The sequence below is a fragment of the Canis lupus genome, chromosome 7, assembly GCF_048164855.1.
Source record: "Canis lupus baileyi chromosome 7, mCanLup2.hap1, whole genome shotgun sequence".
NCBI lineage: Eukaryota > Metazoa > Chordata > Mammalia > Carnivora > Canidae > Canis > Canis lupus.
Genome location: NC_132844.1, coordinates 57,143,224 through 57,157,401, shown reverse-complemented (window position 1 = coordinate 57,157,401; position 14,178 = coordinate 57,143,224). Strand labels below are relative to the sequence as shown.

At 45.7% G+C, this 14,178-nt stretch overlaps 1 protein-coding gene across 1 annotated transcript in view; it reads right to left on the bottom strand.

Annotated features, from left to right (window-relative positions):
* The window catches only part of TNFRSF21 (TNF receptor superfamily member 21), a 69,443-nt gene extending 61,879 nt beyond the window's left edge, over positions 1–7,564 (bottom strand). The window contains exon 1 of the mRNA XM_072832773.1: positions 7,380–7,564. Coding sequence (XP_072688874.1) covers positions 7,380–7,526 — 147 coding nt within the window. The 5' untranslated portion in view covers positions 7,527–7,564. The remainder of the gene's footprint in view (positions 1–7,379) is intronic.
* Between the last annotated feature and the right edge of the window lie 6,614 nt (positions 7,565–14,178).

Below are 14,178 nucleotides of genomic sequence, written 5' to 3'. Positions count from 1 at the left end.
CGACCTAGTAATCCCCATCTTCACCGCCACCACCCCAGAACCATCATCTCCTGCAATCTCCCGCATCTCCACTTCCCCTTTTCCAATCCATCCTCCACAGAACTGCCAGAGTGATATTTAAAAGAAATCTCATTAAAACCATATTATAACTTTGCCTACAACTGTATGCCCAGCAACATCCTGACATGTTCAGACCTTAAAGGGCTCATCCAATCTGGTCCCTGCCTGCTCCACCTCAATCACACTCCCTTTGTCCCTGTTCACTAAGTGCCAACCGCAAGGCCTTCTTTCTCCTCTTTGAACACGTAGGCTCTTTCCTACCTCTGGGCCACTCTGCATGCTGTTCCTTCTCACTGGCATACTCTTCCTTCTGCTCCTTTAGAACATTACCCCTTTCTGTCTTCCCTGATAAACCATTAACTCCAAAAGGCAAGGACCACGAGTGGCCTTTTACTGTCACATACAGAAGTCCAGCAATGCCTGACATTTTGCAATGTAATTTAGCAATGCACCAGAAATATTTTTTAAATGAATTAAAAATATATCTCTGTGAGAAAAAAAAATAGCTACATAAAGAAAAGCAGAGCTTAACTGTACATAAGTGTTCATATAATGTCAAAGAATAAAAATGAATTGGGAAGAGAAACCACACCCACTTAGGCCCTTCTAGTTGACAATTCACTTGAGTTTAAAATATCCTTTGTTAATAACTCAAATACCCTTCAGCTGTAGCTCAAAGTATTGAGATGTAGCTCCAGATCCAACTACCTTCTAACCTGTCTAGAATGAATGGTTAGTTTAGAGCAAGATCCTTCTGGAATTTATTCAACAATCATTTACTGCTTAACTACTCTGTGTCAGGGCATTAAGCCAAAAACACAAAGATGAATAGCACATTGTATGTTGTCTTTAAGAAGCTGAAATGGAGTAACAACATTGGCCCTGAGCATTTCAAGTGAGGAGTGAATTACACGCAAACCTTGTCTGATTTGGTATTTTTTTTTCCCAGACCAGATACACAAAACTCAAACCACAGAGGAGAGAGGGGCCATGGACTTGCAGAAATAAAAGGAAGAGCAAGGAGTGAACAATAACCAGTTAAATTATTCTGGAAACCTGTCACCATTTGCCTTTGAATCTTTTTTTCCATCCCCTGCTCCCCATTTCTCTTAATCCTGGTTAAGCTGACCTGGCCATACCTAGGATGAAATCAAATAATCATCGTCTCATGAGTTCTTTGGGAAAGCAGAATTTCCAACCTCTTTCCCAGAACCAATGATTAAATTTCTTCTCACTCTTTGCCTCGCTTTCATCCACTCAGCATCTACAATCTAGGGAGAGCCATGTTTAAAAGCCTGCTTAAGAGAATGCTAAAAGTGAGTGGGATAAACCACACACAAAAACATGACTTATGGGACCATGCAAATCAATCAGGGAGTTAAACCAGTTTCTGAGAGACCTGAAAAGTTAACAAAATAAATACTTAATAGCAGATGATGCAAACCTGTGCACTAATCCTATACAAATAATCAAGCTGGCAGCAAAGAAAACCCTACCCCATCCTCAAGTTCTCAGGATAAGTGAGTGAAAACTACTAACTAAGCAGAACCCATGTCACACTGTTACTCACTAAGCAAATATTTTTCAAAATGACCCACGTAGCAGGAAAGCAAAGCACCCATTCCCTATTTATAACATTTCAATTTGCAAGAGTATCTTTCCATCTTAACCATGGCACCATTGCCCATCAGAGTCACACCACTGGAAAATGTTGGCCAAGGGCTCCACACCCTCTGCTTTCAAGCCACACACACACAGGTTGCTCTTACTTCCTAATCAGCTCTCCTGGCTAAACTTCCAAAGCGCCATCACGGAGCAGAACTGCTTCCCAGAGAGAAAGGGAATGAGCAGCTCTCGGGTAAAATCATTCCCTTCACAAGAAAGAAAATTCCAGTAAATTAAGCTTATTTGTCCCCTGCCCACAACTTGGCAGAAAAAAAGCAGTGGGTCTGAAACCACACGAACCTAGATCTGAATCCTCTCTCTGGCAGCTGCCAGTTGCTTGACCACAACTCAAACCCTTATCGATAAAATGGGGCTAATGCTACCATATCGTGGACTTGTAAGGTTTCCTGAGATCATTTGTAGAAGATATTCAACACAATGTCAATGGTAAATAATAAATAGGAGCTTAGTAATTCAATATAAATGATTAATATTAGCAGGCATTAATATTTCCCCTCTCTGGGCTCTCAGTGCTGAAGCCTTCTTGAAGCTACAGCTGCTCTCATTTGATTCCAGGACTTCCGGGCTCATTCCTCTCCTGCCTCCTAAATCCATTAAAGTCATGTTTCTTCTCCCAAAACAGCTCCAAAAGGCTGATCCACCAATCCCTTCCGGCGGCAGAAGGGCAAAGGGAAAACCGTGTAAAGATCAGAGAGTGAGCCTGGCTATGACTCAGCTTACAAAGCCCCCTCTCCTTTTTGTTGTGTTTGATTTGTTCTTTAGTTTAGAACAAAACCTTAGACATAATTTTCAAACCTTCTGAAGATTTGAATCTTCTTCAATCTTCTAAAGAGATGGGACTACATAGCTCATATACACCTGCCTGAGGTCCCTCTGGGCAAACTCCCATCACTGCAAGCATCTGTCTCTACAAGGCCAGACACTGACATATGCGGGGAGGGGGGAATCCAGATAGCCAGAATCCAGAGAGAATGGACCATTCCTGGCGGACTTTCCACCTCTCCAGAAGAATGAGGTCAACAGCCTAAATATCAGTGGAACCATGGCTTTGAATCAACAGCCTGAATACCAGTGCGCCCCACCTCTCTGCAGGCCCAAAGTGAGCACACAGTCCCTGACATCGGCCAGGTTCCTCCCTGGTTATAACCTCTGCCCGGCTCCTCTCTCCTGCACTCGGCCTGGAAATGGGAGGTGGTAGGAGAGCCAGGTGGCAAGGATACAAGCCAAATTAAGATTCTTGTTTATTTTTTGGTATTTGACAAATACAAACACTGGGGCAAAGCAGGTATTTATGCATAATCTGGCCCCCTCTTTTTCTAAAGACTCAAAGCTCAATAGCTGCTATCCCAGCAGCAACAAAGCCCAGTGTCCTCATGCTAAGCGGGGATTCAATTTCGGGGGAACTCCCATTAAGGCTTCTGTTTTCATTCCATCAAACACACGTATCCGTGCCTGATGGTCCAGACTGAATCTGCTTCCAATGGTCATCGGGCATATGCCCAAAGGCGATGACATACCCTGGGCTCCTCCTGTCACAGAAGAGCAAGCATCTGAGTTTTCCAGGAAGTTGCCAGTGACCTGGCCTCCCCGGAATTTGCAGGCCTGTTTGGGGGAAGAAGGCCAACAGTGTTTAGTGCTTACTGGAAAACAGACATTGCCGTTTATGCGGTGGAAAGTCTCCGGACTCATACTGGCTCCTGAGTATCTGGCGATGCATCTGACTATTTCCCAGCACCAATCAGTCAGTCAATCAAGTTTCCTTAGGCCAACTGTGCATTATAAAGGGCTGGCGAAATACAAAACCAATTTGCAGCTGGTCTATGGAGTCACCAAAGCTTTACCCCTCAGGTACAGCTCAAGTGTGATGTCTCCACATTCTGATCTACAACCGACAAAGTACACAGACCATCTGTTGGAGCCTGCCCTGTAAGCCATGCCTCCTTGCATCTCTCCAAGAAGGCACACCTGGAGCAGGTACCTTCTGCAACCTGTCCTGGAATAGGGGCATTAACTATTTGGACCACACTCGGCGTGGTAGCCTTTGCACAGATGTAACCACACTAAAATATGTAAGTTAGCTGGTTGGTGGATCCATGTCTATCTAGTCTTGGGTTTTTTCCTCAATGTAAGGGAGTATATAGTATACAGTCCATGGCAAGGCATTTTTTTTTTTCTTGCTGCTTTTGTTTGCTTGTCTATTTTATTTACACTGGAGGTCTGTCTGTTTGGGGCTAAACCTGAGGCAGGTTTAGCCATATGTCTCCAGAAACCACTCAGATCGAGAAAGCTTGATCCTCTACTACACATTTTGACAAGAATGGGAGATTCATGGGGTAAGTCGGAAATCCTGCATTCCAGTAGCAGTCTGCCCTCCCTATACTGAGTAGAAGTCACTTTCCCTACCAACCCTAATGTATGTAATTCTATTTGGAGATTTGGGAAGGTTTTTCTTCTGCTGGCTTTCCAACTGATTAAACTAGCCCAAGTTACTTGAAGTGATTTAAAGATTTTAACATCAACCACATTTCGAGTATTACTCTGAGTCCATTTATCCACTGATTCCATATAAGCTCGTGAAACCCAACCAGCACTACTGATAGCCAGGTACGTTTTACGTACCCTATGACCTGTGCCTGCAGGGCAAGATCCAAATCCTAATTCACCCCTGGGTTCTCACCACCTGGTGCAGTGCCCCTCTCAGAACGGGTGCTCCGTGTAGGTTTGCTAACACAGAACCTCATGCACGTTAGCATCGATTGCCAACATTTTATGGGTCCAGGCAAAGCAAGCTCCCTGAGGGCAAGAGACCTCTCTGAGTGTGTCCTGTCATGCTGGACATTAAGGGCATTCCTTAACACTGGCACCAGCTTAAAGGCTTCCCTGATCCTCCCTCCAGATTTTTGCTTTTGGTCTGGAACACATGACATTTTTATCCTTCAGTTTGTGGTCTATTTCCATGTATGGTGCAGACACCTGGACTCATCAGAAACATAAGTACAAGGAGCAGGAACACTTTCTTCCAAAGGCACTCATGTAACTCTCGTTAATTTTCTGCCACACACCAAACCACCAGTCTCACCTTGGCTCCAGTGAGCCTTCTCTGTTGCTACATTTCATTGTCTAGCAAATCGGAGTTGTGAAATAGGTAATGTGGCAAAGGAGGGAGCAAGGGTATGAGCAAGGGTATGAGTCAGGCCCTCCCAGCTCCCAGCCCGAGAACCACCACTGGCCAGCTGTGCAGCCCAGGCACAAACCAATGAAGTTGGCCCAGCATCCATCTTCTCATCTGTAAAACGGAGATAACTCCTTCCTGCTTCACAGACAGGTGGGGAGTAAATGAAACACTGTATAGAAAGCATCTGACACACAGTAATTTATGGCATTATGTTAGGTATCATGATTCTTTTAAAGCTTATTAAAGCCTTATGAGAGTTCTCTTTCAGACAGTGAGCCAGTCCTCACAGGAAAAAAAAAAAAGTGTCAAAAATGATGACAGTAACAAATACTGGCACAAAAAGGAAAATACTGGAAAAACAATTGTAACTGAAAGCTGTAATAAACAGGACCTTTTATTGAGTTTATTCTTTTTTAATCTAACTGCAATATATGAGTAGGACACCACCACCACCCGCAGTAGTGTTCTGAGCACCTGCCATGTTTAGCTGGGCTCTGGTGCCTGGTGTCTGTCATTTTCATATAGCTGAGAATCCCATTTGGAAAAATAATCCTTATATCAATATCATGAGAGCATTATTTTTTACAGGAGCAACACCTATCCTGGGGACTAGAGCTTGCAGATTGGGGATGGGAAAAAAAGAAAAGAAAAGACATTGCCTGCCCACCCTGCTTGGGGGTTACAGCCAAATCCCTGGTGATCCCTGGTACACCGTCTCCGTCAGCCCTGAGGACAACAGGGTCAACCCCAAGCCATTCCATGGTCTGAAGCAGAGCCTTTCTATTAGTTACCAAGAGAAGGAGGACTCTTGCTTTAGTTAACAGCTTAAGATTGCTTCTGAGCTCCTTAACAAAGTTCATTAAAAAAAAAAAAAAAAAGACAGCCAAACTTAAATTCTCAGGTCTTCAGTTGCAAATCCAGTGCACAATTTTTGGATGAACTGAGTTTAATGGTTTAAGAAAAGGAATTGGGCTCTCTCTCAGTTGGCTAAAGTACCTACAGTTTCATTACATGGAGGCCTTACTTGAAAACACCGGTCTCATACTCAAATGTAAAATGAATGAAATAGCACACTGACTTAAGATTTCATCTAAGGGAGCAGACTCTGTGAGGCATGGAATAATGGGTTCTGTCTGAGGGACCGCATAGGCATGGGGTGGGTAGAGTGGTAGACGGAAGGAGGAACCTCAAGGACAGATCTACCTGCACTGATGTCAGGGTCGGTGTTCCCATGAACTGAAACGGATTTCTCTACACAGCAACACTGTCAATCCAGGTTCATTGCTTGAAGGGACCCCCTTACTGCTCAGCATCCCCCACACTTGTTTGGAGGATACAGATCTTGACTCTGCCATTACTATAAATGGGCGGAAAAGACTCTCTGAAAGGATCCTGCGACTTGCCTCATTATAAATGCTAACAGCACCAAACTTTTCTTCAGTCGCTTTCCCCCTTAAAATCCACACTCACACAGGGAACCAGAGCGTCTGTAGGGTGAATTCCCAGGCCATAGCAACTGCAATGCCCTGGGATCTAAGAGATCTTGGCCGACCAGGCATTAAGCCCTTTTTGGGAAGGAGACAGCAAGCCTGCCTTCTCCTTACACAGCCCTGCCGTGAAAACAGGCTCTGGTCTTTTGTTTTTGTTTGGGTTTCAGCTAAGAACCTCTGTCCTCCCTTCAGAGACAAAAAAAAAAAAAAAAAAAAAAAAAAAAAAAAAAAAGATAGGCATGGGAAGCTTACGGTGGCTCAGGGGTTTGATCTCAAATACATTTTCTTCCACCTAACCCGGCCCCTGCCCTCTGGCCTTTAGGAAGGGGGAAAGGATGTAGGGGAAGTTGGGGATAAGTTTTGGGTCAAGGGTGGTTTCAGGCTTTGACCAGGTGAGTGAGGGAGGGCTAGGTATGGGGCACGCCCTGGAGCTGAACGCTGCTCGGGTGCTCGGGTGCTCGGGTGCCGAGCGGGAGCCTGCTCCGCCTTGCGGGGTCACCTGCCTGAGCACAGGTGACTGGCCGAGGGACAGGAGACAAGCCTGGAGGGAGGGATTCCTCTTCCTTTATGCGGACCTGCCCCCCCCATCCCCCGGGCCAGCGCGCTGGCTGGCTGGCTGGGAGCCGGCGCTCCGGCGACGCCCGAGAGTGGGTCTAGGGGCTCCGTTCGCGGCTCGCAGGAGCCGGGACCCCCGCCCCCCCCCCAGCCGAGGCGGCGCGGCGGGGACGGCGGCTGGCGCGCCGCTCGGGGTGCAGGTGCGGCCGCCGCTCGGGGGTGCACGGCCGCTGCGGTAACATCCCGACGTGACGCTGCAGCCGCGACTCGGCAGCCCGGGCCCGCACCACGCCGAGGGGGCCCGCACCACGCCGAGGGGGCGAGCCCGGGGATGCGCAGGACGCCTGCCGCGCCGCAGCCCGCCCCCGCCCGCCCCCGCCCCCGCCCCCGCCCCCGCCCGGCCCAGCGCTCACCAGGAGAAGGGCGCCCGCGACCATCGTAGCGCCGGCCGCGCGGCCGCAGGAGGTGCCCATGGCCGAGCCCCCCGCAGCTGGAGTCGGCGGCTGCTTCTGCCCAGCGCCGCACCCGCCGCCGCCGCCCGGGCCGGGCCGGGCGCCCATCTACCTCCGGCGCCCCATGTGCACTGCGGCGGCCGGGCGGGGGCGGGGGCGGGGGCGGGGGCGGGCTGGGGGCGGGCGGGGCCGGGGGGCGGCGGGCGGGGGCCGGGCGGGCTCGGGGGCTCAGCACCTGCCCAGCGGCGCGGCCGCCCGGGCGGGGAGAGGCAGCGGCCGCCGCGGCCCGCGCCCCCCGGTGCTCCCGTCCCGCAGCGGCCGCGGAGAAGCAGGCAGGAGGGCTGCGCGCGGGGCGGCGGGGGGCCGGCTTCCCATAGCGAAGCCTCCGGCCGCGGCGACCCCTCCACCGCTGCCCGGACCGGCCGGCGACGGACTGAGTCGGCGGCCGCCGGGCGCGGGCACACACGTGGTGGCGCCGGCGGGGCGGGGGATCGGCCCTTTGTGATGTCACCGGCAGGAGGCCGGGCTCTTTGTGCGGGCGGCGCGGGCGGGACACGGCGCCCCCCGGCGTCGGCCGGCGGAACTGCAGCCGCCCGCTGGGCCGCGGCGCCCGCGGCGGAGGGATCGCGCCCCTTGCCCCAATCGGCTTATTTTTCCTGACGCGATGCTGCTTGGTTGACTTAGTTGCTTAACCAAGTGACTTAGTTTACTTAAATTATTTCTGCGACAGGCACCGTTCTGCCGCTTTTGACGCAGTGATTAAAAACGGCCAGTGGCCACAGAACACCGCGGTCCCCCGCCTGCCAAAAACGCATCGCGACTTGGTTCTCAAACCAGCCTGGACTTCACAATAACCTAGAGTTGAAAACGTAGGTGTGCAGATCTCATCTCACCCACCCACGCACCCACCCTCCTGAGATGCTAATTTAATCCAAAGCGGGGTGTGGTCCGAGCCCTGGGATGTTTAAAGGTTCTCCGGGTGATTCTTAATACGGAGCAAAGTTTGGAAACCTCTGGGGTAATGAATGCAGTTAAGGACGCCCGGACTGAAGGCTTCCAAACTCAGAGGCTGTGCAGTTTGGTCCGTGGGTGGTCTTTGAGAGGCCTTGGAAATCCTTGAAATGTGTAGGCAAGTGCATCTTCCTAATTAAACATCTTCCAATGTTTTGAATTAGATTATCACAGAGATTTTAAAAAAAAAAAATCCTTCCCCCTAAAAAGCTTTAAAATTTTTGAGTTGAGTTTCGGATGCCTTTGTGGGTTGTGGGTGGGTAGAAAGGAAGTTATCACACTGCTCCAGAAGAAGGAACAACCAGAACAGTAGCTTGGATGGTTGACATCTCCTACAGTTCTGAATGTGACACAGGACCTGGCATTCCTGTCTTTGTTTCGCCTGGAGGGAGTCAGTCTCCCCAGGGTCCACCGTGTCTGGTACAGGGGTGTCCATCCTCTAGGTACTGACCGTTCACACTATGCTATATGGAAGCTACCACTTTTGCCATGTGGGCCACACCACTCATTTGTGAGCCCTGGTGGTGCTGCACTTATTCTAGCTTTCCGGGACCCCTTCTATTTCATTATAAACACACTTTCTCGGGGATCCCTGGGTCGCTCAGTGGTTTAGTGCCTGCCTTTGGCCCGGGGCGTGATCCTGGAGTCCTGGGATCGAGTCCCACATGGGGCTCCCTGCATGGAGCCTGCTTCTCCCTCTGCCTGTGTCTCTGCCTCTCTGTGTGTGTGTCTCTCTCATGAATAAATAAACAAAATCTTAAAAAAAAAAAAAAAGTAAACACACTTTCTCAATTACCAGCTTTGACACTCACCACCCAGTAGACCTGAAGATAACCCACTATAAAATACAAATGTGAACTATTCTTTTTCTGATTAATATATTGTGTACACTTTGTTCTGTGCACACTTAGAAGATGATAAAAATATCAAGATTCATTCCAATTTCTTATTTCAAACATCTATTAGTAAAGAAAAGGATTATCCATAAATATTGGATGGGGGAAAAGCCATAACATATAATCTCTGGTGAAATTCAAACAAGTTCTAAAAAATATTATCATTACATATGTAATGGGGGTGGGGGGGAGGGCAGGTAATGTCTGGACTTGAGTCTACTTCCAGAACTTCAAAAGAGTAAGGGTTATCTATTGTGTCTCCATATGTAATAGTTTCAATTATTTCTTTAAAAATTCGACTGACTGCTAAATATCATCATATTTTTCAAAAAGAAGTTACAGAGGTGTACAAAAAGGGGAGCAGTGAAAGATAAAAGCCTTTGTTAGCTAGTTCATTTAACTCCTTACAACCAAACCTACTCAAAGTTGGATCTGACTGATGTGCTCCATGAAGTGAGCAAAATTCAAGTTTAGAATTTGGGTTACTTTGCAGGCATGAGGAGTCCTTTCATAATTATCTCTCTTCCTAAAACCTAAAAGAAGTTTGAATTGTGCTCTCACTACTTGCGAATTTTATCATTTCCTGGTGTGCTATTGATCACATCAAGTTGAAACTGAATACCCATTTTAAGGGAGGATAAATCCACTCAATCCTATTTACCACTAACACTTAAATTCATGTCCCTCTGAGTCATAAATGGATTACAAATAATTTGAATCTAAACAGGGTATGAAACTTTATTACTTTGAATTGCAATTTATAAATGCTTTTATTTCACTTCATAAAAAGTCTTCAACTATTGATTAACTCATCGCCACATTTTCAGTATGGTAATTTAGCTAGGTTTATTTTCTGAGAAAGGATGGAAATCCAATAATCCATAAGGATTAGCTTTGTCATATCTTTGCCATTATATTCACTCTCCAACTGCCATCTCCTTACACACGTTCGAGCTTTGGGCTTTTTTAAAATTTCTGTCAGTGCTATACATTCTTCCTAATATTCCAGTTTCATTCATTGATTGCTTTCCCTCCCTTAGTGCTTTTCCAGCCAATCTGTTTTTCTTTTCTTTTTTTTAATTTTTATTTATTTATGATAGTCACACAGAGAGAGAGAGAGGCAGAGACACAGGCAGAGGGAGAAGCAGGCTCCATGCACTGGGAGCCCGACGTGGGATTCGATCCTGGGTCTCCAGGATCGCGCCCTGGGCCAAAGGCAGGGGCTAAACCACTGCGCCACCCAGGGATCCCACCAATCTGTTTTTCTATCCTCCAATTTGTCCATTTTCTCTTTCTATCTAAATCCTTATTACATATTTGGATGCTGGAGAAATCACCAAAATTACCGTCTTGCCTTCAGTTTTGCCTTATACTTTTATTTCTCCTGCACACTGTGGGCAGTTGTAATAAAACTTCAACTTTCAAAAATGTGAGTACCCAGTTTTTAGCATGAAAACAGCAATTGTCCACATTCTGAGTAGTGACTGCTTTATGGCCAACATCCTGAGCTGATCCTTGTGACAGAACGGCAGAAATCAACAGGAATAGCTGTGAGCCTGCAGAAGGTACAAGAAGCAGCTGAAGCCAAGCTCAGAGGGCAGGAGAGCATGAAACTTGTCTAAGCAACAGCAAGATTGTTTCATTGCAACATGTACCAAGTATCTCTTATGTGTCAGGCAGTGTTGAGTACTGCAAAAACAGTAATAAGGAGTGATCTTGTCTTTGAGGAGTCACAGTCTCAGGGAGAGGAAATAGTTGAGCGGGTGTGAGTGGTAGAGACTGCTATTGTACCCCCATTACAGGTACACACCTATTTCAACTACCATGTGGCTGCCCAGAATAAAAGATCAACTTTCCCAGACTCCAGTGTTCCTAAGCCTGCACGCAACTCCTGTTTCCACCAAGCAGAATCGAAATGTATGTCTTCTGAAAAACATTCCCATTGGCTAGAACTTAGTTATCCATCACCCCTCCTATGCAGACTTTACTAAGACCTGCTAATTCTATCTCAGTCACTTCTGATCTAATTCTATGTCAGTTTTTTTCCCTTTTCTCCTCCTCTAAATCCCTTCCACCTCTTGCTTAGATGATTACACAAACCTGATTAGCATCCCCGCCTCTAGTTTTGCGTTGGACTTCTCAGTACCACAATAAATCTCTTCTTTACATCTTAAGGAAAATGAGCTTTTTAGAACCTAATCTGATCATGTCATTCCCTTGCCAAGAGCCCAACAAAGAACCCTCGTTACACTCAATTTGAAGTTCAAAGTCATAATAAAACTATTCATATTTTGAACTCTCCTTATGGTTCAACCCTCACCACTGCCACATGGTTGAGTAAACATCACAAATATGATGCACAGAGCCTTTACTTCCTATATCCAGCTCACTTTTCCATTTCCCATTGCTGCCAATCCCTACAGACCCCAAGGTCTATATACTAATCGTATTAGATCACCGTGTTTCTTAACTTCCTCACCCTTGTGATTCTTCCAGACTTTGTTAGGTTTTGTTTTCTTTTCATTTCCCCTCCTCTGCTTTAGAATTCCTATGAATCGACCCTTTAAGACCAACCTCAAGTGGTACTTCATCCAAGAAGCCTTCCATGATGTCCTCTCTTCACCTTCTCTATCCCATTTGGATAGACTTAGTTGTTCCTGCCTCTTGTTTTTTTTTTCCCAGATGGTTCTGTTACTGCATGTATGACATTATACTATAGTTTGCTTACCTTTCCACATCTCTGGCCAAACTTTGAGCTCTTTGGGGCCAAAGTCTATATCTCAATCATCTTTATATCTCCATAGTCAAGATTCAAGACATTTACCTAACTCAGTAAATATTAGTTGAGTGAAACAAACTTGGAAAATTTGACAAGCAGCAGAATAGTTAACACACCTGGTTGTACATTTTCTTTTTCCAAGCCTTAATTTAAACATCCTGAGTTGTGTTATGCAACAATAGGTTTAATCTTGTATATCACCAAAGTGCCACGTCCCACTCTCGGGTTAAACATTTTGTCCGCAGCTCGGTTTCCTTCAAAAACTCATTTATGAACTTGCTGTTCTTTGGCCTAAGAAGGAATATCAGCCATTCAGCAACAGATTGCAAGATTAAGTGCAAGAGCATGAGTTTGATCAAGTCTCCATGGTGACATTCTATGAAGAAGGCACTCTTGGATAAGATCAAATGGGAATAGACTTGCAAAGCAGGCGCAGTTCCAGAAGCTTCCTTCTCTCTTGGGTGATAAGAGAAGGATGATTCGAAAAATACAAAACACAGTCTTTTGAAGGTATGACACCTTTGTTTCACTCCCAAGAACAATGAGGTGATTAAATTTGTTCATTTTCCTGAAGGAGAGAACCTCAGCATGAGGAAAAGTGGGGCTCACCTTGAATTGCCCATAACCCATCCACTTTAGGAGTCCATGACTATAATGTTTTCATTTTGCCATAAACTTTTTCACCCAGGGCCCTAAATAATTTTTCACTTCATGTGAGAGTTGATGAGAAAGTTTAATAGCTTTATATTTAATTTGTTTCTTTCTTCTTTTTTTTATTTAATTCAAATTGCCAACATATAGTGTAACACCCAGTGCTCATCCCATCAAGTGCCCTTCTTAGTGCCCATCACCCAGTCACCCATCCCCCCGCCATCTCCCCTTCTGTAACCCTTTGTTTCCCAGAGTTAGGAGTCTTTCATGGTTTATCTTCCTCTCTGATTTTTCCCCACTCAGTTTCCCTCCTTTCCCTTAGGGTCCCTTTCACTATTTTTTATATTCTGCGTGTAAGTGAAACCACATGATGATTGTCCTTCTCTGATTGACTTATTTCACTCAGCATAATACCCTCCAGTTCATCCGCAACAAAGCAAATGGTAGGTATTCATCCTTTCTGATGGCTGAGTAATATTCCATTGTATATATATTTTTATTTGTATATTTATAAATACATTATTATATAATTTTATACATCATGTATTATATATATTTATATTTGTAGACTTAACATTTAATAGTTTAATCAAAAGACAGTGGGTTTGAGGAGTCACCAAATATGGGATCAAATCTCCATTATATCACTTTCTAATTCGGTGGGTATGAGATTAATATTAATATTAATATTTTTGAGCTTCTCCATTTGTAAGATGTAAGAACTATCTCATAGTGGTGATATGAAAAATAAATGGGGGATCCCTGGGTGGCGCAGCAGTTTGGTGCCTGCCTTTGGCCCAGGGCGCGATCCTGGAGACCCGGGATCGAATCCCACGTCAGGCTTCGGTGCATGGAGCCTGCTTCTCCCTCTGCCTGTGTCTCTGCCTCTCTCTCTCTCTGTGTGACTATCATAAATAAATAAAAATTAAAAAAAATAAAAAATGAAAAATAAATGGAATAAAATATGTAAAATCCCTAGCACTGCATTTCTCCTTCGGTATGTACTCAATAAATCAATTCCTCTTCCCCAGTCCCCTTTTGAGAGGATAATCTTTTTTTAATTCAGTTAATTAACATATAATGCATTATTGGCTTCAGAGAGTAGAGTTCAGTGATTCATCAGTTGTATATAACTCCCAGTGCTGGTCGCATCACATGCCCTACTTAATGTCCATCACTCAGTTACCCTGTACCCCCACCCGCTCCCCTCTAGCGACCCTCAGTTTGTTTCTTATGATTAAGAGTCTCTTATGGTTTGTCTCCCTCTCTGATTTCATCTTTATTTTTTCCTCTCATCTCCTATGATCCTCTGTTTTGTTTCTTAAATTCCACATATGAGTGAGATATATGATAATTGTCTTTCTCTGATTGACTTATTTGAGAGGATAATCTTTTTTTAAAAAAAGATTTTATTTATTTATTT